Source organism: Jaculus jaculus, chromosome 5 (assembly GCF_020740685.1).
Source record: "Jaculus jaculus isolate mJacJac1 chromosome 5, mJacJac1.mat.Y.cur, whole genome shotgun sequence".
Taxonomy (NCBI): domain Eukaryota; kingdom Metazoa; phylum Chordata; class Mammalia; order Rodentia; family Dipodidae; genus Jaculus; species Jaculus jaculus.
The window spans coordinates 9,628,242-9,654,897 of NC_059106.1; the positions used below are offsets into that span (position 1 = coordinate 9,628,242).

The following is a 26,656-nucleotide window of genomic DNA, read 5'->3' on the forward strand; positions in this document are numbered from 1 at the left end:
GTTGTGTGTGGAATGACACAGCCGACGGCTCTGTCTCACCCAGACTTTCAAATTCCATCACTCCTCAAAATCGTTACTTCAAACCTCTTGCCATTCTCCTCTCCTGTCACAACCGCACTCCAGCTTTCCAGTCCACTGGGAAGAGATGTGTCCTAGGTCCTTGAGGCACTTAAGGCAACTGGAAGGAAGGTGCATGACACAGGGACACGTGGGCCGCTGAGATTTTTAACTACATGATCATCACCAGATGGTGGTGGCACACGCCTTTTATTCCCAGCACTCGGGAGGCAGAGGTAGTTGGATCACCACTGAGTTCCAGGCCAGCCTGAGACTACACAGTGTGAATTCCAGGTCATCCTGGGCTAGAGTGAAACCCTACCTAGAAAAAAAACAACAACAAAAAAGTGTTGATTCAGGAAAGAACTACAGCCAAGGCTCTGTGTTTCTACCAACAAACCACTGCTGCTGGTTTGCAGGCAGCACTGGTGCAGAGAAGCAGCTGGGGTCACGCTTGCCTCACCTTCCCAGAGCCCAGGAGCCCCAGCCCGGCACCTTCCCGTCTGCAGTCTGCTCCTCTACCAGCTGCTCCCTCCCCAAAATACAACACTTGTATTTCTCCTATCTTCAAACAAACCCTTTGTTTTCCTTTTTGCTACTAGCCAATTTTTCCGCTTTAGCCGACAATTTCCATGAAGAGGCTAAAAGCAAGACCTCCCAAGCCTTCTAAGCTCACAGAACCCTAGTTTCGGTCTTTTTTGTTGCATCACTCCCAGGCCAAAGTAAGTATCCAACATACACCTTTATCAGAAAAAAGAAGTCAAAACACTGAGTGAGTTTTAACCGTAACAGTTTCCTATCTGCTGGGTGCTACACAATTTTTCAAGCAACTACCTTTAACCAGTGAGCCATTTCCCTAGCCCAGGCACAACTTTAACCAGTGAGGCAATCCTTCCACCTCTGCCTCCGGAGTACTGGTAAAGAAGGAAGCATGGATGGATCACAGAGGTGTACTATAGGAAATTGAGAGAAACAGAATATGAATATGAATGGAGTAGACCAGCACTTTTTCATAGACAAAGCACAGATACCAAAACTTTAAAGTGCTGATTTGCTTGCCGGACTGATAATGGTGGTATACGCCTTTAATGCCAGCACTTGGGAGGCTGGGGTAGGAGGATCGCTGTGAGTTCAAGGCCAGCCTGAGTCTACATAGTGAATTCCAGGTCAGCCTGGGCTAGATCAAGACCCTTCCTCCAAACCCCATCTCCCCAAAAAGAGAAAGTACAGCTTCAAGCCTGGCATGATGGTGCATGCCTTTTTTTTTTTTTTTAATACCAGCCCTCAGGGAAGATGACTGAGTTCGAGGTTAGCCTGGGCTAGAGTGAGACGCTGCTTCAAAGAAAAAGAAAAAAGGTTAGCTTCACAAGATGTGTCTCAGAAGAGCTCTTGAAGGCTTGTGCACAGGAGGTTAAGGAATAAGGAAGGGAAGGCTGACAGCACTGTCTTCTTGAGACACCTTGGGGGGGGGAGAGTTACACGGTTAACATGGTCCAGAACAAGTAAACCAATTATTTATGGAAATTAAAAAGCCTTTTTTGCTTTTGAAAACTTACTGGTTTTGAGAAGTGTTTAAGAGTTAATAAATGTGCTAGGCATGGTGGTGCAAGCCTTTAATCCCAGCACTTGGGAAGCAGAGGTAGAAGAATCACCAGGAGTTCGAGGCTACCCTGAGACTATGTAGTGAATTCCAGGTCAGCCTGAACTAGAGTGAAACCCTACCTTGAAAAAAAAAGGTTAATAAATGTGCTTTGGGTGTGTAGGGTAGTGGCCAAACATGATCAACCCCACAACCCCAGTCTTCTCAGACCTGATGGGAATCAGACCTGCCCCGCCCTGGCCTGACGCAGATGCAGGAGACCCGCAGGGATATGAGCTTCTGTGCTGGCAAGAAACCCTAACAGCTCTGAATATGCAGTTCAGTTCATTTAAAAATCAGTCTGTTCAAGTACTTACACTTGTATATAGAAAAACAACATTTCTCTTCTGGTGGGGTGGCATGTGCGTGGGGGTGGGTGGGAGGGTTGTGTGCGTGTGCAGTTCGAGGTAGGGTCTCACTTTAGCCCAGGCTGACCTGGAATTCACTATGTAGTCTCAGGGTGGCCTCAGACTCACAGCGATCCTCCCGAGTGCTCAGATTAAAGGCGTGAGCCACCATGCCCAGCCCAAAACAAGATTTCTAAGCAAATGCTTTTATTAAAATTTGCTTGTTTCAATAAAGAAAGAGAAAGGTTTGTTTGATGACTCAATTTATCAAACGTTCCTTTTTTTTCCCCCCTCTGTTTTGCTTTGTTTCTGTGAAACTTGTAACTCTAGCACAGGCAGGCCTAAACTTTCCACTTAATTGTGTTTTTTTGGGTGTACTTGGAATTTATGTATTTGTGTCATTTGTTGATGATCTTTTACATGTTTGTTTTTGTGTATTTTGTTAAAAAAGTTAAAACATAAAGTTCCAAATATATATATATATATATGTATGTATATATATATATATACATACATATAATTTGTGGCCACTACAATTTTTTTGTTATTTTTGTTTTTTATTACTTTTTCTTTGGGTTTTATTTATTTATTTATTTTTACTAAGAACATACTTTGTGTAGATACATCATGTGTTGGTACCATCTTCTCCCTATTCCACTTGGGGCACTCCTCAGGGGGGTTGCTGGTATTCCCCATTGGGCTGTAGGTTATGCTTTGTGGGAGCAGGAGTCATCTATTAAGGGGAGGCAGTGTCTTTGGGCATGACATCCCAACCTGTGGCTCTTACAATCTTTCCTCTCCCTCTATTGAAAAGAGCCATGGTGGGTGTGTTTTAAGTCTACTTCAGTGATGAGCCCATGGGAGCCTCTGGATCTGCTGTGGTAAGTGTGGAGTGTCCTCAGTGTTTGTCTCCTTCACCCTGGTGCCAATTGTCAGGCTTACCATGGAAACAGCGCTCTTGCTTGTCTCCCCAATCCCTGTATGGACTTTGATTGAAATGTGAGGGGTGGTTTATCTCCTTGGGACTTTCTACCTTTCTGTGTGAACACCTTCCAGAGCCTTTTATTTTTTTTTTTCTTATAGGATTTTTTTGGTATACCAACTTAAAGTGTGACTATGTGAATGTGAATGTTTTGATTAGCTATTAAAAGGCCTTATAAGTCCATATTCTTAAACTTAAGTAAATTTTAGCTTCTTAAAACTTGTAAAATGTTATCTTTAGATTTAATAAATGTTCACAAGCCTTAAAAAAAAAAAACTCATGATATAGCTCAGACTGGCTTTGAACTCACAACCACCTTCCTGCTCCAGCCTTCCAAGTGCTGGGATTCCAAGCATGAGCAATCACACTCAGGATCCGATGTGACTTTTAATTAAGACATTTCTAGGGCCAGGGAGACGGTTCAGCAGGTAAGAGTGCTTGTTGCACAAGCATAAGGACTCGAGTTCAATCACCAGAATCCACGGGAAAAGCTGGATCTGTCTGCGCGCTCCGGGGCTGAGGCAGCAGGACCACGAAGGCTCCCTGGCCAAGCAGTCTAAGAACCAGGGAGCTGCGGGTTCAGTGAGGAACACTGTCTCGGGGACGCAGAGAGAACGGTAAAGCGGGGCACCCGACGCCCTCCTGGCCTCACGTGCGTGCGCACACTCACAAACCCAAAAGAGAAATTTCCGTAATACACAAAGCATTATCGAGTAGGACACCTGAAAAAAATACAGCAGACCTGAAAGAACACACAAGTTGAAGCAAGTTTTCTGCCTAACATTAGCCTATCCTAGCTGTGAAATTTGTAATGAGCTTTTAGTTTTTCTTAAAAATTATTCTGGGCCTGCTTGTTCAACTATAAAAATGAGAGAAATAGGGCAGGAGAGATGACGTAGCGGTTAAGGCACTTGCCTGCAGATGCACAGGGGGGCGCACGCGTCTGGAGTTCATTTGCAGTGGCTGGATGCCCTGGCGCACCCATTCTCTCTCTCTCTCTGCTTGCAAATAAATTAATTAAATTAAATAAAAATTGAATGGAAAAAAAAATGATAGAAATGTCAGGTGTGGGCATGCCTTTAATCCCAGCATTGAGGAGGCAGAGATAGGAGGATCACCGTGAGATGGAGGCCACCCTGAGACTACAGAGTGAATTTGAGGTCAGCCTGGGCTACAGTGAGAATCTACCTGAAAGAAACAAAAAAGAGAGAGAGAGAGAAATGCTGAATGAATGATTGACGATGCTGGAGAGAAAGTGCACTCAGCATTGCTTGGCACTATATAATACACACTTGATCAGTGTTAGTAATACAGTATACCAAAAAAAAAAAAAGGTGGGGGGACCGAACGAGCAATTCTACTTCTAGAAACGGTTTGTACCAAAATCAAACAAAGCAGCCTTACAGTTACTAGTCACAGCCAAAGTCAAGAATGGCTTCAGCAGGGAGGAGTGACTTAGCAGTGATCAGGGCTCCTTTCCTCAGACACCACCACATCCTGTGGCTGCTGCGCGCCGCCCCGCCATGACGGAGTGCTGCGCCTGATTACCACCCACCAGAGGATGAGCACTTGGGCTGTCTATCATTTGGGGCCTGAAGGAATAAAATGCTTACATCTTTGTTGATGGGGACAGGTTCCCAATTCTCTTGGAAGTAGATACTCAGAATTCCCGGGCCATGTTCTGAGTTTATATTTAACTTTGTTTTCTGAAGAGGCTGTGCGGTTCTGGATCCCTGAGTGGTGGACGCCTGCTTGCAGCAGTGTGTGAGGCACAGGCTGCGGCAAGGTCCTTGCTAGGACGCGCTGTGGCCAGTACGTCTGTCTGGGCAATCCTCTCTGTGGTTGTCCACTCCTGATGGCCAAGGATGCTGAAGAGCTCTGTGTTCTTGGCCATGTGTGGATCTTTGCTGAAATGCTTTTTTAAGTGCTTTGCCTACTTGTCTGTTGTTTGTCTTATTTTTTGTGTTACAAGAATTTCTGTGTTTGTGCAGTATGTGCTGTGTATGGGCTGATGTTGTGACTTGTGTGTGTGTGTGTTGTGTAGATGTCGTTTGGTGTGTGCACATGTATGAACTAATGTCACAACCTCTGTGTGTTGTGCATGTGTGGTTTGGTGTGTGCACGTGTATGGGCTCATGTCGTGGCCTGTGCGTGTGCCTGTAGAGGCCAGAGGAGAACATCAGGTGTTCCCCTCCAGCACTCACTCACCTGTTTTTCCTTGAGACACAGTATCTTTTTTTTTTTTAATTTTTCATTCATTATTCATCAGATAGAGAGAGAGGGAAAAACACAAAGACAGAAAGAAAAGGGGGCAGACAGAATGAGTATAGGAATGCCAGGGCTTCCTGCCACTGCAAATAAACTCCAAACACATGTGCTACTTATGCATCTGGCTTTACGTGGGTACTAGGGAATTGAACCTAGGCCAGCACTTTCAAAGCAAGCGCCTTAAACTGCTGAGCCACCTCTCAAGCCCAAGACAGTGTCTCTTAATGATGTCAGAGCTTGCTGTTTCCAAGAGTCCTAGTGATTCTCCAGTCTCTGCTCACCACAGGACTAGGGTTACAGAAGTGTATGTCCATGCCCAACTATTTATGTCGGTGCTGGTGAATGAAACTCATGCAATCTCAGGCCCTGGCACTTGTATAGAAGGCACACTTAATTGCTAAGTCATCTCTCCAGAACCCCCAAGAATTCTTTATAAAAATTCCAGGCAGGTTTTTTTTTTTTAAAATTTAATGAATTTATTTGAAAGAAAGAGACACACAGAATGAGTGAGTGTGGGCATGGCAGCCTCCTGCCTTTGCAAACAAACTCCAGACGTACGCACCACTTTGTGCGTCTGGCGTTATGCGGGTAGAGAGGAATCGGACCCAGGCTGTCGGTCTTCGCAGGCGAGCAGCTTTAACTACTGAGGCGTCTCTCCAACACCAGACACAAGTCTTTTGTCAGATATGCGTTGTAAGCACTTTCTCCCTAGAGGGTTTGGTTTTTTATGTTCTTAACCATATTTTAAAATTATTACTACTATTATTATTATTTTGGTTTTTCAAGGTAGGGTCTCACTCTAGCCCAGGCTGACCTGGAATTCACTATGTAGTCTCAGGGTAGCCTCGAACTGACAGTGATCCACCACCTACCTCTGCCTTCCGAGTGCTGGGATTAAAGGCATGCACCACCATGCCTGCCTAAATTAATTTTTTTTAATTTATGAAAAAAGGGGGGAGATAGAAAGAGAGAGAAGGGCTGGAGAGATGGCTTAGTGGTTAAGCGCTTGCCTGTGAAGCCTAAGGAGCCCGGTTCGAGGCTCGGTTCCCCAGGTCCCACGTTAGCCAGATGCACAAGGGGGCGCACGCGTCTGGAGTTCGTTTGCAGTGGCTGGAAGCCCTGGCGCGCCCATTCTCTCTCTCTCTCCCTCTATCTGTCTTTCTCTCTATGTCTGTCGCTCTCAAATAAATAAATAAAAAATGAACAAAAAAAATTTAAAAAAAAAAAGAAAGAGAGAGAAAATAGATATGCACCAGGGCCTCTTGACATTGCAAGCAAACTATATGTACCACTTTGTGCAACTGACTTTAAGTGGGTATTGGGGAACTGAACCTGGGCCATAGCGCGTTGTAGGCAAGTGCCTTTAACAGCTGAGCCATCTCCTCAGTCCTTAATGGTGTCTTTAAATAAAAAGTATTTATTTATTTATTTATTTAAAAGCGAGAGAAAGAGGCAGATAAAGAGAGAGAATGGGCCTCCAGCCACTGCAAACAAACTCCAGACGCATGCACCCCCTTGTGCATCTAGGACCCATGTGGGTCCTAGAGAATCAAACCAGGGTCCTTAGGCTTTGCAGGCAAGCGCCTTAACCGCTAAGGCATTTCCCCCAGCCCTAATGGTGTCTTTTGATAAAGATTTTTTTTTTAATTTTTTTTTTAAATTTATTTATTTGAGAGCGACAGACACAGAGAGAAAGTCAGATAGAGGGAGAGAGAGAGAATGGGCGCGCCAGGGCTTCCAGCCTCTGCAAACGAACTCCAGACGCGTGCGCCCCCTTGTGCATCTGGCTAACGTGGGACCTGGGGAACCGAGCCTCGAACCGGGGTCCTTAGGCTTCACAGGCAAGCGCTTAACCGCTAAGCCATCTCTCCAGCCCTTGATAAAGATTTTAATGTCAACAAAATCCAAGCTTTCAATATTTTTCTTGTTGAGGTCATCTTTTCTGTGTCTTAAAACATCTTCACATATCTCAGAGTCACAAAAATATTCTCTGTGCTTTCTTTTTAAGTTTTTAAGCTGTTCTTTGGGGTCAGCTTCCTATTAATTCAGAGCAATATATTTTATATGTTAGGAAAAGCTTAAAGTCATGAACAAAGTTCCAACCAATGATGTGCAATGATTTCTATAACTGAAATACACACTTATAATTCTCAAACTTAAAGGACAGCAAATCTACAAAGGTGAAATATTTCCTCTTCTGAATTTTTATTTATTTGCACGTGTGTGTATGTGTAAGTATGCCAGAGTCTTACTTCAGTGAACAAATGCCCACTGGGCCATCTCCTCAGACCAAAGATGAAACAGGCTATATATATATGTATTTTTTAAAGATTTTATCTGTAAGCAGAGAGAGAGAGAGAGAGAGAGAGAGACAGAGTGTATAGATGCACCAGGGCCTCCAGCCATTGCAAATGAACTCCAGATACATGTGCCGCCTTGCACATCAGGCTCATGAGGGTACTTGGAAAATCGAACCCAGGTCATTAGCCTTTACAGGCAAGCAACTTAACCACTGAGCCATCTCTCTAGCCCCGAAACAGGCTAATTAATCAAGGTATTGTGTAACTCAAAACAATTACTCTTCCATGTATGCCTTGATGGTTTATACATCCCAGGAAAGTACGTACGTATGTACGTACGTACATACATACATACATACAGTTTGTTTTTCAAGGTAGGGTCTTGCTCTAGCCCAGGCTGACCTGGAATTCACTATGTAGTCTCAGGCTGGCCTCGAACTCACAGAGATTCTCCTACCTCTGCCTCCCGAGTGCTGGGCTTAAAGGCCTGTGCTACCACCAAGCCCAACTTGTATTTTTTTTTCCAACTTGTATTTTAAATGCATGGAGCTTCATTTAGCTTCATTTCCCTCTTAACTCTTGATTTTCAGATAGTTTTTGTGGTGGTTGTTGTTACACAGATCATTTTATCCACTGTCTAAACAAAAACTGTATCTCGCCGTTAAAAATGTTAAGGATGGGGCTGGAGAGGTGGCTTAACAGTTAAGTCATTTGCCTGCAAAGCCAAAGGACCCAGGGTTTAATTCCTCAGGACCCATGTTGGCCAGATGCACAAGGGCACATGTGTCTGGAGTTTGTTTGCAGTGGCTGGAGGCCCTGGTGTGCTCATTCTCTCTCTGTCTCTCTGCTCCCTATCTCTTTCTCTGCTTACAAATAAATAAATAAAAAAAAATTATTTTTTTAAAAAATGTTAAGGACAGCCCAGTATGGTGGTGCACTCCTTTAATCCCAGCACTCAGGAGGCAGAGGTAAGAGGGTCAAAGTGAGTTCGAGGCCAACCTGAGACTACATAGTGAATTCCAGGTCAGCCTGAGCTAGTGAGACCCTACCTCAAAAAACCAAAAAAAAAAAAAAAAAAAAAAAAAAAAAAGTTAAGGACAAGCTGGGCATGGTGCACACACTTGTAATCCCAGTTCTTGGGAGGCTGAAGTAGGAGGAATGTTCCAAGTTCAAGACCAGGTGGGCTACAGAGTTAGACTCTGCCTCAGATTTAAAAGAAAGAGAGAGAGAGAAAAGAAAAAAGAAAGGAAGGAAGGAAGGAAAGAAGGAAGGAAGGAAGGGGGGAGGGATGAAGGGAGGAACTGTTAATTTTAGAACAATCAATTTTAGAAAAATAAAGCATGAGAAAGTCAGGAACGGTAGTTCACATTTGTAATCCTAGCATCGGGAGGTGGAAGCAGGAGGATCAGAATTCAAAGCCAGCCTTGGCTACATAATGAATTTTTAGGCAAGCCTACGCTTTATGAGACCTTATCCAAAAAAAAAAAAAAAAGAAAAGAAAGGGGAAAAAAGCAAGACAGGGAGAGGGGAGAAAAGGTGTGGACCCTACATTTTTTTAAAAGCAACATAGCCTTCTTAAAATGCATTTTTTATTTTTATTATTTATTTATTTAAGAGGAGGGGAGAGAGGGAATCAGCATGCCAGGGCCTCTAGCCACTGCAAACAGCTCTAGGCACATGTACTACCATGTGCAGGTTCTGGAGAATTGAACCTGGGTCCTTAGGCTTCACAGAGAAGCACCATATAATGGCTAAGCCATCTATTTCTCCAGTCCTTGAAATTTCATTTTTGGTTTTACTATGTGAGCACCCAGCAAGTCTTCAGCCTGGCAGCAGATGCTACAGATGCGTTTAAGGGTCAAGAAGCTGTGCAGCATGACTGGAACCCGCAAGTCTCTAAGTGCCTCCATCGCTTGGGGAAGGAAGAACTAACTTTTAGGATTTCATTCCTAAAGTTTCCTGTTGTGTTGGGGGTGTGGCTCAGTGGTAGAGAATTCACCTAACATGCAGAGTCCTGGGTTTGAACCTCAGCACTATAAAAAAGGCTTCTTATTGAATTATAGGCTACGTGACTTAAAAATCACACTAAGCAACACTGACAAAGTATAAACCAATCGCATCTATGCTTGTATCAGTTAGAACTAAAGTATACAACCTCCCCTGTGTCGGATATGATCCACTCACTCTAGCTTCTCTGCATGCATGACTAGTTTTTAGAACTTGCATCCATGGCTTCAATTTCTAATACCGCAGGCACTGTGTGATATCAAAGCACAGTCCTGGAAACCAGCAGCAAGAACAAGCATTTCCTGCACATGTTGAAGACGCTTTCCATCAAACCATCAGAACCAACTAGGAGCCCAAGCAAGCCGATCAGATACATGGCGTCCAGTTTTTTTGTTGTTGTTGTTGGGGAAGGTATCTGCTCCTCCCCCAGCCTCCCACCACCAGCCCTGAAGCACTGACACATCTACTGAGGCTTTTAGCTTTAAACACTTGGGTGACTCCACCCGCAATGCCAGTTACAGGTGAAATCCAGAACAAAACACACCTGGTGGTGAGGAACGGGGCGCAGGAAGGAGGAGGAGCCAGCCTACTGCTAGCCGCAAGGGTCCCGGTCTTCACAGTGAGGCTCACATTCGATTCTAAAGCAGGAGCTGACCTAGTAACCCAGGAAACATGCGCCCCAGGGGCACTTCCCAGTCACACTTCTACACAGGCAGACCCAGACTGCTTTGTTTCTTTCGGTGAGGACATCCTACCTGCCGACAACTTCTGGAGCCACCCTATACACTCATACAAGTAACTGGACTTCCCCCTTCTGGGCCGGTGTAACTTAGCTGCCTGCTCTCGTGGAGGGGAACCCCAAGGCACAGTTGTAAGGAGACCAAGTAAAACAACTAAATAAACCAACCTGGTGGTACACACCTGCAACCCAGCTACACGGGGGTGGGGGAGGTGGGGGGGTGGGGGTATGTGTGCTGAGACAGGAGGAACACATGGGCTATACTGAGTTCCAGGCAAGCCTGAGCAATTCAGTGACAGGTTCTCAAAGAGTGAGAAGAGGGTTGGGGATGTGGCTTGCTTAGCACACCAGAGGCCCTGGGTTTAATCCCTAATATAAAATCCAGAACATCTGGGTGTGGTGGTGCATGCCTGTAATCCCAGCACTTGGATAGAGGTGGGAGGATCATCTTGAGTTCAAGGCCACTCTGAAACAGTGAACAGGTCAGCCTGGGCTAGAACAAAACCTTATATCAACAAAACAAAACAACAACAATAAATCCAGAACAAAAAGCTAAACACAATAGAGACATCACTCCACAGCCCGCCAGGTGATGCTCAAAACTGCTTTGTTTTGAGCTGGGTGTGGTGGCACACGCCTTCAATCCCAGCACTCAAGAGGCAGAGGTAGGAGGATCACTGTGAGTTCAAGGCTACCCTGGAGACTACATAGTGAATTCCAGGTCAGCCTGCGCTAGAGTGAGACCCTACCTCGAAAAACCGAAACAAATAAAAATATTCAAAAACACTGTGGGCTATAACCACCTCAAACTATAAGCATTTCTTGTACAATATTTTCTTTACCAACTCTGTTCTCTGAGAATGAACACAGTTTAAGAGTCACAGTTAACCACCCCCCCAAAAAATCTGCCAGGCGTGGTAGCACATGCCTTTAATCCCAGCACTTGGGAGGCAGAGGTAGGAGGATTGCCAAGAGTTTGAGGCCACCCTGAGACTACATAGTGAATTCCAGGACAGGCTGAGCAAGAGTGAGACCCTACCTTGAAAAACCAAGAAAAAAAAAAACAAAAAGAGTCACAATTAAGCAAAAGGAAGAGGTGACAGCTTTTAAGGTGAAAACACTGCAATGTTTCTCAAGGCCGAACTGCAGTGATGGCCCTACCTCAGTCGGCCAATACCACCTCTCGCCGCCACCCCCTGAACACAGTCACATGGCTGGGTCAGGTGCTTTCCTGAGCCAATTCAATCTCTGAAACTTCAACATATATGTGCTCAGGACCACAAGGCTTCCTGATCCTTTCTCACCTTGATGAGGCCATGCCCTCTTCTGTTAAATAAACTCTTAAACCCATCTTTGGGGTTAGGGAGATGCCTCAGTGGTTAAAGACTTGCCCGCAAAGCCTGATGGCCCAGGTTTGAGTCCCCGGTACCCATGTAGAGCTGGATGCACAAAGTGGCAATGTGTCTGGAGTCTGTTTGCAGATCCAGGAGGCTTTGGTATGCCCATTCTCATTCTCTCTTTCTATCAAATAATTTTTAAAAAAATCTTTGATGTATTTGAAATTCAAAGCAAGTGACAGCTGTAGTGATGTCAGGAGTTTACCGTTCTGCTGTGAAGAGTCTGTGTGTCAGCCACATGGGATGGGGCCCTGCTCCAGGTCACACAGAAAACAGGTATCTGAGAGGCCACTTTCAACATCACACTGGTGGCCGGCTTGGAGGAGACAGGCATTTCCAGAAGATTCTCAGGCACTGGCACAGTGAGGAGGCAGATGGGGAGGGAGTACAATCTTGGGGCTGTGTCACAATCTATCACCCCCCATGCTGCCTCCTGTCACAGGGAAAGGCACAAAACTACATTTCACCTTCAGAGAAGACCTTTCTCCCAGTACTTGAAGTTAAAAATAGTTAAGCCAGGCCAGCCTGGGCTATTTTTATCTGGAAAATTAGGGTCCAGGAACAGCATGGTAAGCACAGAGAGGAAAGTTGACCACAATAGGAAAGAACGCTCACTGACTTTAGGTCTCCTGTCGTTCTAGATGTGGGTGGGCAGGTGGGAAGAGGTGAGGGATGGGCCCAAGGACAAGTTACTGAGCGCTAAGCTAACACTAGCTGAGCTGTGCCTCAGCAGGTGGTAACCCTGGTGCCCTGCCCTCGGTGCCTTCCCAGAAGACACTTTTTTGTTTAAGACAGACTCCAGTGTAGCCCAGACTGGCCTCCAGCTCCCTATGTAGGTGAGGATGCCCTTCAACTGCTGAGCCCCCTACCCTCCACCTACCAAGTGCTAGGATACAGGCATGTGCCACCATACTGGCTTAGAAGATAGCCTTTGAGAAAAGAGAGATAAGAGGGACAAGTGGAGATCAGGAGGTGACCATGGATATGCAGGCTGTCTTGAGTTAGCAAAGAATCAAACTGCAGCCTTTAAGCAAACTCTACAACTTTTAAGTAAGATATTCTGTGGTGTGTGTATGTGTGGTGTGTTCACCTCAAACACACAAATTCAGAGACCAGAAGACACCAGGTGTCCTCTATGGCTCTTCTGCTTTATTTCCTTGAGACGGTTTCTCACCCCGTTTTCGGTTAGACTGGCCAGTCAGGAAGCCCAGAGATCCACCCGCCCCAGGTGCTCAGGTTTTCAAATGAATGCTGGGGATCAAACTCGGGCCCTCTTGCTTGTACACAAAAGTGCTCTTACCTGTTAAGACATATATTCCCAGCCCCTTAGATAAGATTTTTAGTACATATATGACAGATACATGCAAAAGAAAGCATTGAAGAAAAAACTGCTTTGCATGACAATGTGGATATAAAGTGATTAAAGACTCCACTAGGGAGCCAGGCGTGGTGGCGCACACGAAGATCCCAGCACTTGGGAAGGCAGAGGTAGGGGGATCCCTGTGAGTTCAAGGCCACCCTGAGACTACATAGTGAATTACAGGTCAGCCTGAGCTTGAGTGAGACCTTACCTCGAAAAACAAGCAAAAAAACTCCACTAGGGTGGTCTACCACAATTTCAGACATAACACTCACCAAGTCTCAGAGCTGAGGACACCCAGATGATAAGACAGGGTGCCATACTGACACAGCTTCCCAGGAACAGTAGGTGACAGAAGCTGGCACCCTAAGCAGCATGCCGTTAGTTATGGGGACGGTCAAGGCACAGCAGGACAGAGCCGTGATGTTCTCAGAGGACAGGGTGAGGAGCATCTTGTACCACTCCACAGGAAGAGCTGGGGAGCCAGGCTCAGGGACCCCACAGGGTTCCTGTGGTCACACAGAAAGCACATGGCAGGAAGTGAAATATTCATTTCAAAAGACAGTGAGGGATAGAATGGACTAGAAAAGACAAAGAGAGGAAGCCAGGTCTTTGGAATTCTCCAGAACAGAGATGACAGGTTTCAACAGGAAGGTGTAAGCGGAGATGGAGGAGGAAGGTGGAAAGATCCTTTTTTTTTTAAAGACAAAGACTCACATAGTCCAGGCTGGCCGCTAACCCACTATGTAGCCAGGAATGACCTTCAAGTCCTCACCCTTCTTCCACCTCCCAGGTGCTAGATTTACAGCCATGAGCCACAACGTCCAGAGCTATGTGGTAGTACATAAAATCCAGCCCTGAGAGACACTATTTATGTACTTATGTTTGTGTGCGTGCGTGCGTGCCTGTGTGTATAGGCATACCAAGGCCTCCTGCCACTGTAAAAAAAAAAAAAAAAAAGTGCCACTTTCTGCATCCAGCCCATGCGGGTGGCTAGGGAATTGAACCCAGGTTGTCAGGCTTTGCAAGCAAGTGCTTTTAACAGCTGAGCCATCTTCTCATCCCCAGGAGATACTATTTATTTATTTATTTTTGGTTTTTCAAGGTAGAGTCTCAATCTAGTCCAGCCTGACCTGGAAATCACTACGTAATCTCAAAGTGGCCTGGAACTCACAGTGATCCTCCTACCTCTGCCTCCCGAGTGCTGGGATTAAAGGTGCGCCACCATGCCTGGATTTTTAGGAGATACTTTTTAAATAAGTAAAATGGTTATAGTGGTAAGTATGTTCTGCTGAAACCTTGACTCGCCATTGGGCCTCAATAACAAGCCCTTTAGGAAAACTTTCCTAGTCTACAGACTGGCAGGGCTCCCATCAAGGGTCGTCACAGGTGACATACACACTCTACATACAGCACCCCCTTCCCCCCCTCCGCCCTAGCTCAGAGCCTTCCCTGGAATAGCAAGGCCCCTGTTCTCCATCTCCTTCCCACGCCTACCACCTCACACTTCCAACATGAAGGAACTCCAACTTAAACACATTGAGCATTCAGTCATTTCAGAAAGATGCCCAGTGGCCAGGGATGCAGAGAGAGCTAGGGCTGACGTTAGTCACAGCTGCTGTTGGGGGACAGGCAACACTGATGAGGCCTTGCCAGGTGCTGGGTGCCCCACAACCCTCCTCTAGAGCTCTACAGAACCTACTGCACTCCACAGGCAGATGCTGCTTTCTTGGAGGCAGCAGGTGCCTAAAGCCACAGAGCGATCCAGGAAGGGCATGGCATGGGCAAACTGGGAAGCAAGCTTGTGAGAGTTCCCAGGAGAAAACACGCACACTGAAGCATGCAGAGCAGCAATGCCAGGTGGGGCCCCCGAGGACCTCCCGAGCCAGCCTCAGCTATGTGAGGCCCTGTGTCAAAACCAACAGTCTTACTTGGGCATGGTAGTGGCAAGCCAGTAATTCCAGCTACCCAGATCAGGAGCTCAAGACTAGCCTAAGCAATGTGGAAAAATCCTGTCGCAAAACAAAAAGTAGAAAGAGGGCTGAGACTACAGCACAGTACTAGAGTGTTTACCTAGCACACATGAGGTCCTGGGTTCAATTACCAGTTTATTCGTTCTCTCTCAACACACACACATAGACACACACAAAGAAAATAAAGCATGTACCTGCTTTTAAATTGAAGTTCTGAAGTTGTCTGAATTCAGATGAGATTACAGGCTCCTGGGGACACAGTACATGTCTGATTTTTCAGGTATTAATCCTAAGCTGTTTCTCACATAATAAACAAATGTTTGCTCGTATACTTTGCAGCCTCATTCTGGAGCTACAGCAAGGCTTCCTGGACAGTAAGCCTAATCCAACAGTGTGAGTACACTGCAGCTGGGACGCCAACGGTAAGCCCAGTGCCAGGTTCCAGTAGAAGGGGGAAGCTCCCACACCTCTGAGGTCTTCCCATGGGGTCCCTGGTACTCTTGCTTCCACCCTTCATCCCCATGTCTGTCGCACACAACAGTCTTCAAGGCTGCAGAAGGGCCCAGCCTCCTCCCAGCAGCTGGGACTATAGGTGTGCCTCCGAGCTGGCTCACAGAGACTTTTCAGAGCAAACTCTTTGGGGCCGGGAGATGACTCAGTAGATGCTGAGCCGGATCCTGTTAGCAGGCTACGACCCCAGCACGCCTCCAGCAAGATGGGAAGTGGAGACAGGAGAATCCCTGGAACCCTGGGGGCCAGCTAGCTTAGGGAACAGGGTGGGAAGCAGACAGACACCAAAGGTTGTCCTCTGACGCCCCTCGTGCAGGCATCTGCACCCACACATACATAAGAACAAACAAACCTACTGCAACGGCCTCCAAGTTTACCCACCATAAAAGCCAGAGCCCTTGTCAAGGTCGGTGAGTCACAGCCCCGCGTGATCGGCTCTCACTTTCTACCCGAGTGCGGCCCTGGCCCCATCTGCCTCGCTCACGCACTGTAGCACAGTGGCTTCCTCGTCCTCTGAACACGCAGGCTTCTGCACCCGCTGTTAATGCCTTCACGGCTACTGTCCTCCTCGTTCACAACCCAGAACTCGGCCCCACATCCTTGGGGCCTGCACTCACGTGCCATCCTGCTCTCCTCACCTTACCGGAGTACTGCCAGCACCCACACAGACCTGGCTCCTGGTACATGGGGCATCCTACCCTTCCTCTTCCCCAGGGAATTTCAGCTTTGTCAGAATGGGGGCATTTTCTGCTACCCTCTTCAGGCACCCACAGCTCCTTGCCAATGTCTGTACACACTCGATTCTCACGGGTATTTGCAGAATGAAAAGATACCAGGATAGGACTGAGGACAAGGGGCCAAGAGCACAAGCACTTTGTGAAAAAAACCCAGTATCTGGGTCACAGGATAAGAACCCGAGAACGAGGGCTCCAGACTTAGGAAGGCTTTTTGGTGTCCCAACAAACAGGCGGAGGCCACAGACACACCCAACCTTCCTAAGTAAAATCAACTGCAAGCTGGATTGGAAGATATAATTATGGGGGCTAGGAAAATGACTCAGTTGGTAAAGTGCTTGCCTTGCAAGCATGGAGACATGAGTTCAATTCCAAGAACCCATGTAAAATGCCAGGCAGGATGGCATATGCATTTAACTCCAGCACTGACAAGGCAGAAACAGGTGGGTCCTTGGAGCTTCTTGGCCAGTGAGTCTAGCTGCACTGGTGCACCCCAGGCCAGTGAAAGACTATCTCAAAGGATGTGGGCAGTATTACTGAGGATGCACTCATGCATGGGCCCTCACACATATACGCACATACATGTAAACAAAAGGGAAACATGATTATGATATCCAAAACAGAGAGGCAGTGTTAAGACTAGGGAGCGTGAAGTAACTGGTAAGGCAAGACTCTAGCAGACCATCTTTGGGCTGTTTTGTTTTAGCCAAGTGTTTGCTGGAGTCAAAGGCAAGCTGAGAAGACCACGCAGTAAAGGATATGAGCACCACCGTGTAGCCCTGGACCACACTCCGAGTGTGGCACAAGGCCTCATGGAAAAGAGGAACATGCAGCATAATCATGAAGCGTGTCTAAGAGCCAGGTGCAGAGGTATGTGACTTCAATCCCAGCCCTCAGAAGGATTCAGAGTTTAAGGCAAGCCTGGGCTACATGAAACACTGCCTAGAAAAAACTAGGAGGGGGGTGATAGGGAGATGGCTCAGCCTATTGGCCTGGTGGGTTCAATTTCCCAGCACCCATGTAAAACCAGACACAAGAGCTGGGCATGGTGGCACACACCATAATCCTAGCACTCGGGAAGCAGGGGTAGGAGGAGGAGTGCCGTAAGTTTGAGGCTACCCTGAGATGACACAGTGAACTCCAGGTCAGCCTGACCTAGAGTGAAACCTTACCTAAAAAAAAAACAAAAACCAAAAAACAAACAAACAAAAAAAAAAAATGCAAAAAGTGGCACAAGCATCTGGCATTTGTTTGCTGCAGCAAAAGACCCCAGCATGTGTGCCCATACACACACGTGCAAATAAGTAAATAAAAATATTTCAAGATGTTAAGGAGAATTCAAGGCACTTGGTTACAAAGCCTGCTGGCCTGGGCTCAGATGCACAAACTGTGCATGCATGTGGAGTGTGTTTGCAGGGCCAAGAGGCCCTAGAGTGCCCATACTCTTTCTCTGCTTGCAAATGAACACTTAAAAAAATTTTTTTTAAAGAAAGGATGAGGGGGCTGGAAAGATGGATCAGTGGTTAAGGCATTTGCCTGCAAAGCCTAAAAACTGGTGTTTGATTCCCTAGTTCCTACATAGACCCAGATACACAAAGTGGCACATGCATCTGGAGTTCAGCTGCAGTGGCTGGAGGCCCTGGCACGCACCCACACTCTGTTTTGCTTTCTCTATCTTTGTTTGCAAATAAATTCTTTTTAAAAACTTTTAAAAAAAGGATTAGGGCTTTATCTCAGTAGCAGAGTGTTTACTGGGCATTCATGGATTCAATCCTCAGCCACAGAAAACTGTCTTAAGAACTTGCTAAAATAAAAGGAAGACTGAAAGAACTACTGTAGCTTTAAAAGCAAAAAAAAATAAGTAAAAAACAACCAATCTGGATAACATCAACCCAAAGACATCCCAGAAAGGCACAGGCTTCAGAAAGCATAGAAGAGGAACAAAGACAGATTGTAAGGCGGACAAGGGAAAGGAAGAGAGAGCCGAGTGGGAGGGTGGTCCCACTAAGGAAGCGAGGGGGCTCCCCCTCAGAGGACGCAGCTTCAACCACCTCCAAGGTGGCAAAGAGCTGAGAGCAGCGCCACACAGGGGTTGCCAAGGGAGAAGCTAGAGCCTCAGGTTGGCCAAGTGTTCCGAAGGACCAGGGTCCAGCCGGGAAGTGAGAGGAAGTCACACATGTTCGGCACATCCTCAAGAATAGCAAAACTAGAGCAAAATCAGCTCTTCAGGAATATGTGATCTTTGCATGACACAGTGAGGCAGGATAAAGCCACAGACAGAAGAGGACGTGGACTGAAGGCAGGCCGGCTTTGTCACTAACCAGCTCCTGGTCCCTAACAATTCACTTAACCTCTCTGGGACTTCCAGTTTTAAAGAAAATGTGCACACACATACACAAGAAGGAAGGGGCTAAGTAGAAATGGCTCTAAGCTTTTCTTCTCCAGCTCGTAAGAGGGCTAGAAACACCGATTTTGTGACGGAGAGGAAGGATCAGGGCTGGAGAGATGGCTCAGTGGGTAAGGCATGTGCTGTGAAAGTCTGATGACCTGAGTATGGATGCCCAGAACTTGTGAACAGCAGGCCCAGGGCACAAGCATCTGTAATCCCGGCCCCCCCACAGCAAGATGGACAAGTAACACTTAAAACGGGCTGTAGAGATGGCTCGGCGGCTAAAGGCAACCGCTTGTAAAGCGTGACGGCCCAGGTGTGAGTCCCTAGCACCCAGCCATGTAAAACCACACAAAAAGTGGTGCACATATCTGCAGTTTATGTGCAGCGACTAGAAGCCCTGGTGCACCCATACATTCTCTCTCTCCCTCCTAGCAAATAAATAAAATTTAAAATAATAAAATTTACAATTAAAAAACCAGTGCTACCTACTGCTTCCCATTCAAGGTATTTTTTGTTTGTGTTTTTGTTTTGTTTTTTGAGGTAGGGTCTCACTCTAGCTCAGACTGACCTGGAATTCACTATGTAGTCTCAAGGTGGCTTGAACTCTCAGCGATCCTCGTACCTCTACCTCCAGAGTGCTGGGATTAAAGGTGTGCGCCACCACACCTGGCCAAGGTGTTTTATTGACATGGGGTTAAATGTACTCCTGACAGCAAGCATGAAAGGCACAGGGAGTATCATGAACCATTTCATAAACAGGAGAACTGAGGCTCAGAGAGACTAAGCCACCAGCCCAAGGACAGTCACAGAGGCAGCCCTGGCCCCAATCTAACAGGGCCACAAAATCCATTACCCTTCTTCATCAAGTGCCCTCCTCTTCTTCCTCAGTGGGACTGAAGGTTTGTGGGATGTTGTTACAGGCTATTAGGTAATATATAAGTAGTATTATAAAAATACCAAAAAAAGGGCTGGAGAGATGGCTTAGTGGTTATGGCATTTGCCTACAAAGCCAAAGGACCCAGGTTCTATTCCTCAGGACCCACGTTAGCCAGATGCACAAGGTGGGGCATGCATCTTGAGTTCGTTTGCAGTGGCTGGAGGCTCTGGTGTGCCCATTCTCACTCTCTCTCCCTCTTTCCCTCTGTCAAATAAATAAAAATATTTTAGCCAGTGTGGTGGTGCATGCCTTTAATCCCAGCACTCAAGAGGTATAGATAGGAGGATCGCTGTGAGTTCGAGGCCACCCTGAGATTACATAGTGAACTCCAGGTCCACCTGGGCTAGAGCGAGACCCTACCTTGAGAAACCAAAAAATAAATAAATAAAAATATTTTTTAAATAAATAAATAATAAAAATACAAAAAAAATCTTTAAAAATTATTTTATTTGTGAGGAGGGCTTCGGGGAAGGGGGGAGAAGGAAAAAGGGGTTAAGACTGAGAGAGAAAGAAACAAACAAAAAGGGAGGGAGGGAACAAGGACAGTACACCAGGGCTTCTTGCTGCTGCAAATGAACTCCAGAAGCATGAGCCGCTTTGTGCATTTGGCTTAAAGTAGGTACTGGAGAATCAAACTCTGTCCAGCAGACTTTGCAAACAAGCGTCTTTAACCACTGAGCCATCTCCCAAGCCCCACCCCCCAAATCTTCTAATGTAAAATAAAATTTCCTCAGATCTAAAGGTGTTTACTAACATGTAAGTAAATTCACTATACCGTGGGACCTTCCTGCAAAGGTGAGCCTGGCTCCATTGCAACCTTGTAAGACAACCCTTTCTAAGGACTGTCCCCACCTAGCTAACAGGTGCACTACTTGCAGCCTTCCTGTGCACCGGCCCTTCACCTTTGACTTTGCATTCTGACACAGCCACAATCCACCAGCAAGCCCCTCCCCCGTATGTCCTAGGTTCCATGCAGAGAGAAGGAAGTTCTGACATATTATTTTACATTCGCTCACTTAGGCTTATACAGTGGAGATTTCTTTTTCTGACAGGTCTAGAGGCTGAAGTCTGAGCCCAAGAACCAGCAAAGGCCAGTAATGGAGAGTGGCCCAGCATCTGCCTCTCATTACAGGATTTTACCATCTAAGCGGATTGTGGCCGCTTCCCTACACCACAGTAAGGCAACAGGATCATCCTTGCCCTGTTCTTGCGATAAAAGCCACAACTATCCCAAACTGACTGAGGACCTTAGTGTAAGGTGGGCTTGTTAAGCTCCTCATTCTCCCCTTCCTCCTCCTCTCCCTCTCCGTGCAGTGCTGGGGAGTGAGCCTAAATGCCCCACATGCCAGGCAAGCACTCCACTGCTGAGTTACATCCCCAACACCCCTTTTCTTTACGCATGTCTTAACCAAGCAGATGAAGTTATGGATAAAATTCCAAAACATTGATGCACACAATCCTAGTAATTTCACTTTATTCTTTTGTGGCTTACTTTGTTTTGTCTTAATACTTTTATTTATTTGCTAGCAGAGAGAGAAAATGAGAATAGGTGCAACAGAGTCTCTTACCACTATAAATGAGAATAGGTGCAACAGAGGCTCTTACCACTATAAATGAACTCCGAGGCATGTGCCACTTCACATAGATAGGTACTGGGAATTCAGAAGGCTTTGCAAACAAGTGCCTTTAACTGCTGAGCCATCCTCCCAGCCCTGTTTTGTCTGTGGTTGTTTAAAAGTTATTTATGTGTGTGTACATGCATGCATGCACACTTGCGGAGGTCAGAGACAACCTCAAGGTATCTGCTCTACCTTCTCTGAGACAGGATCTCCTGCCATTTCAGAGGAGTTGCCAGGATGCGGTTCTGGGTGGGATCTGATACATTCACCACTTTGCACCTGGTTTTACATGGGCACTGGGGAATTGAACCTGGAGTGGCAGGCTTTGTTAGCCTTTAACTGCTGAGCCAGCTCCCCAGCCTTTGGTTTGGTTACCTGAGGCACTCTAGGATGGGTTCAAGTTCACAATCTTCCTGCCTCAGCTTCCTGATCTTTTTTCTTTTGCTAGGTAGGGTGTCACTCTAGCCCAGGATGACCTGGAATTCACTATGTAGTTTCAGGTGACCTTGAACTCACAGCAATCCTCCTACCTCTGCCTCCTGAGTGATGGGATTAACGGTATGTGCCACCACACGAGGTTTTGATAATCTTATGACATGTTTTCCTTAGAGAAATGCCAGCAGGTCTGTGCAGGGTTTCCCAGTGATTCTTATTTTTCATTCCTCTATATCCATCTATCTGTACTACAGTCAAGGTACTCATGTCTTTTTTTTTTTTGAGAGGGGGTTAGGCAAAGAGAGCTGAGTGTGCCAGGGACTACTACTGCTGCCACTCTATGTGCTTGGCTTTATGTGGGTACTGGGAAAGTGAACCTGGGTGGTCAAGCTTTGCAAGCAAGTGCTTTCACCCGCTGGGCCATCTCCAACCCAGCACCCATGACATCTGACAGCTCACAGACACTGAGCTGTAGAACGGCAGACTTGGCCTCTTTCTTCCAACTGGACATTATTATTCCAAGTCTCCCTGATGGAAGGATGTGAGAAAGGGTAAGGAGTCAGAGGGCAGCTTAAGGGCAAGAAGGGACGAGGAATCCCAAAAGACCACCAGAGAAAGTGGAAAGGGGAGCTGGGTTATATCGGTGGCAACTATCACGTTTCTGCTTTTCTCCTGTATTACTTCATCTTCCCTTGGGGTTCCTCTCTTAAAGTTGGTGGATAAACAGTGGCTAGATGCGCATGTCTGAAGCAGACCCTGGGGAAGCAGTGAGTGGGCCACGGCCAATCACACCACTTGGTTTCCAGGCCGGACACACACGAAGAGCAGACCGTGCAGATGATGTAAGCAAGAGAGAACTCAAGCTACAGGGCAGAAGGCTTGAGCTGAAATCTTGACTGCTGACAAGATCTCCAACAAATAGTGCGTATTCCCTTTCTTCACTTTTCTCCCCCCCCCCCTTTTTTTTCTAAGTAGGGTCTCACCCTAGCCCAGGCTGACCCTGAACACTTATGGTGACCCTCCTACCACAGCCTCAGTGCTGGGACTAAAAGGCATGCATGCACCACCACACCCAGCTCCTCTTTCCTAATCTAGATGCAGGGACGCACCACCAACTCACGTACTGGCTGCAAGAGCTTCAGTGAGAACAAAGCACACAGGTGAAGGGGGACTCTTGGAACCACTACCACAGCAGGAAGGATGACATAAGTCCTGACGGAAGGCCCCCCGAGCCTCACAATCATACATAGTGGACATATTCTGGCATGGCTTAGAGATATACTTAAATATGCATGACTCAGGTGGCTAAATATACAATGGCTTTTAAGCCACTACTGTATGAAGTAAACATTGTACCATCCTCTGATAAAAGTTTTCAATCTGGACACCATTTCTCACAGGTAAGACTGATGTTATCTCCTTGCCATCAAAAAGAAGTGCCTATCAAAACTTCAGATTCAGTCATGTGCTGAGTAATGACCACCTTCCTTTCTAATGTCCCACCTGTATCTAGTGCAGTTAGAACACCATGCACTCAAAGACTTGGTCGCCTGAGCATCCTCAAATGTAAGTCAGGAATAATGTCATTCCCTCAAAGTACTGCCACCACTGTGACTGTGTTTGTGCCAAGCCTGGCACATAGGCTTCACTCAGTATCTGAGGGTAGTGTGTCAATTACCTTCTCATCACGCCAAGGCAACAATCATTAGTTTCTTCTAAAGAACTAAACTTAAATTGCATGTTCAAACATGATTACCAAAATTCTTTCAGCCAAGAAGTGGGATGAAAGGAATTCCCTAAGATCGTCTGTAGATCTTGAAATCATGTCATCTAAATGAGTACAAACATAAGATCAAGTCCAGAGTGTAAAATCCACTCTCCTTCAGCTAGTCCCTCCCTTCCTACGTGATAATACCTTCAGGCAAGTGGCCTAAAGCCCTACAGTCTCCTTCAGCTAATTGGACCCCTGAGGAAAGAGGTGACTATTTCCCAACAGCTTCCCTGAGAACCCGGCTATCTGCCACTTCTTCCCTGAGAGCAGGAGAAAACAGGAAGGCAGTAGAGAAGAGGCCTCCCTTTACCTTGGAGAGCAGATCAACAAAAATGAGGACACCGCCTTGCTGGCGACTTCAACCTAAGTCCCCGTGGGACTGGACACATGCAGTGTGCCCCCACAGTACCTCCTTTCCTGCTCTGGAGTGCTTGATGGCATTCAGGTCGGAGATAGACTTTCGAGAGACTAAGGTTCGGACTTAATCACACCGATGTTCCCTTCCCAGCTTAATTTTAAGCAACTTTCTTGGGAGCCTCCATGATATTAAGACAGGTGCCTCCATCCAGCACCGAATCTCCAAGATCTAAATGAGACTCCACACTGCATTTGCTTCACTGCCCACACACGGCTTAGCCCACAGCACCAGGAGAGTCCCACATGACAGTCAAAAGTCGGAAATGAACACTCAGAACTGTTGGTTACAGCCTGCGTGTGTATGAACGACAGCGTTGCTCTCAAAACTCACAAAATCAGACAGATCGAAAGAGACCCAATGGGGGAGAAGAAGTAGGGTGGTCCTCTAGGGGCTGGACACAAAGACCAGATTCAGACCTGGGAAGTCAAATGAGAGAGAGCTGCAAGGGAGTGCTGGGAAGCAGGACCGCTGTATGCCAAAACAAAACAAAAAGCTCACCAAACCTAACGTTAAAACCAGTCCTCCGACCTCCAGTTCCGAGATTTTCCCCCCTCCAGGAAGCCACAAAAAACATCTCTTTTACAACAGAGGGATCATATTAACAAAGCAAATAGAGGAAACCTGTGCTCAAAGTGTAGCCTACCTTCACGAAGCCCTGGCAACGGAAACACCTCTTTCCCCGTTTCAAAACAGTAGGGGCACGGCAGCGAGAAAAAGCTACCAGGGGGAGGGGCGCGGCCGAGCTCTTCCTGCAAGCCGGGAGTCTTCCCACCAAGGGCTTTTAATATGCACCTTTCTGGGGGCAGCTTAGCTAAACACACAGCGTCTGACTCTAAATCCCGCCGTGGTGAGTGGTGCAAACACCGCGGGGTCATTCAACAGCTTAGACAAACGGGCACGATTGCAACCCCTTCCCAAAGAAGACCTGATGTGGCTGGTCACCCAACACCCCCAGTGAGTGGCCAGGGCTCCGGGAGGGTTGGGACCGTGACTAACAGAACGAGGACAAAAGGGGCCACGTCCAAGTAGAGCGCGGGCCTGAGATAGGGATCCTGCGGGTGGTCCACGAGCGCGGGACCGCAGGGGCTCCGGGCGCCCCGCAGACTCACCTGCGGGCCGGGCCAGCGCTCGGCCTCGGCCTCGGCCCTGCCCGCCGCTCCCTCCGGGCTTCGGGCGCGAATCCCAGCGACTTACTTTCGTCCTGCCGTTGATCTTGTAGTTGCCCAGCTTCCCGCTGCAGTGCCGGATCAGGTCGTCCATGCTGCTCATGAGCAGGCCGATGGTCTCGCAGCCGGGCTCCTTGCCCTCGATCCAGGTGATCTGATCGCCCCGGATGTCCTTGGACGAGTCGCTCTTCTGACTGACCAGCTGCCCGTCCGTGAACTTGCCGGTGTCGTGCAGGGCGCGCACCTCGTCGCCGATCTGCTGCCCGGTCTCCCGACCCAGGAAGTCGTCCACCACGCAGATGCCGTGCTTGTTCATGCACGGCACGATGTACTCCAGCGCCAGCTTCAGAGCGGGCAGCGGCTTCGTCTGCCCGTTGGGCCTCAGGCCTCCTACGCCGCCGCCTCCGCCGCCGGGACTGAGCGCCTCTCCCGGAGCGCCGCCCGCCGGACACAGACTGGCGCGTTCCGGGCCCGGCGACTTCCGAGCCGGCGGTTCCTCGGGGCCGGGCTCCTCCGGGCCGCGTCCGCCCCGGGCCTGCGCAGCGGCGTCCCCGGAGGCCTCGGCGCTGTCCCTGCGTCCCGCCGCTTTCCCGACCGCGCCGCCGGCCCGAGCGGTCCCCGGGGCGGCGGCGGCGGGGACGGGCGGAGCGGGGCCGGCCTCTCCGCCCTGGCACACCAGCTTGTGCTTCTTCCAGTCCTGGCGCTGGTGCTCCTTGCAGCAGTAGAAGGAGCTGCGGCAGCGCCCGCAGCGCAGCAGGTTCTCCATCTTCCCGCACAGCTCGCAGTACTGCCGCTCGCGCTCGCTCGCGCTCGGCCCGCCGCTGTCACTGGCCATGCCGACCGCACGGCGGAGCCGGGGCCCGGGGCGGGGCGGCGGCGGGGCCGTCACGGTGCCCGGGGCCGCCGCCCGCTCCGGGAGGCCGTCCGCGTCCGCGTCCTCGCCTCGCCTCGCCGCCTTCCCTCCCGCGACGGACGGGCGGACGGACGGACGGACGGCCTCCTCCTCAACGCGGCATCGCGCCGGGTGACGAGCGCGGCGCGCGGCGCCCTCCCACGGGCGGGCGGGCGAGCCGGGCTCGGCGGTGGGCAGGGCGGGCAGGGCGCGGGCCTGTGGGCGCCACTCGCTCCGCGCGCGCTGCACGTACACCACGGCCCCGGCGACCCCGGCGCGCGGGCGGAGAGGAGGGAGGGAGCGAGGGCGGGCGGGCGGGCGGGGGCCGCGCGCACGCGGCGCAGGCGGGCTGGGCTGGGCTGGCCCCGCCCCCGCCGCGCGCCCCGCCCCCAGAAGCCCCGCCCCTCGCCGCGCGCCCCGCCCCCGCGCTCTGTCCTCGCGGCTCCGCCCCCGGGCGCGCGCGCGCGGCTCCACCTGCCGGGAGGACGGGGAGGAGCGCGCTCTCGCCGCAGCCCGCGGGGCGCGCTCCCGGCCGCTGCGCCGAGGCCTCGGCCTCCCTGATTTCGCCGCGGAGGAAACGGAAATTCAGACCAGGGAAAAGCCACTCGCCCGGGTCACGCAGACCGCACCCCCCCACCCTCCCCCGCGACCCCTTCCCGGGCTGCCGCTGCCCAAGGCCGCGGACGGGACAACAAAGGTTGTCCGCCCTGGAG

The 26,656-nt window shown here is 48.7% G+C and overlaps 1 protein-coding gene across 1 annotated transcript in view; it reads right to left on the bottom strand.

The window, feature by feature from the left end:
- The window catches only part of Egln1 (egl-9 family hypoxia inducible factor 1), a 44,472-nt gene extending 18,586 nt beyond the window's left edge, over positions 1 to 25,886 (bottom strand). Inside the window, exon 1 of the mRNA XM_012949011.2 lies at positions 25,080 to 25,886. Within this exon, the coding sequence (XP_012804465.2) occupies positions 25,080 to 25,886 (807 nt within the window). The remainder of the gene's footprint in view (positions 1 to 25,079) is intronic.
- Positions 25,887 to 26,656: the final 770 nt, after the last annotated feature.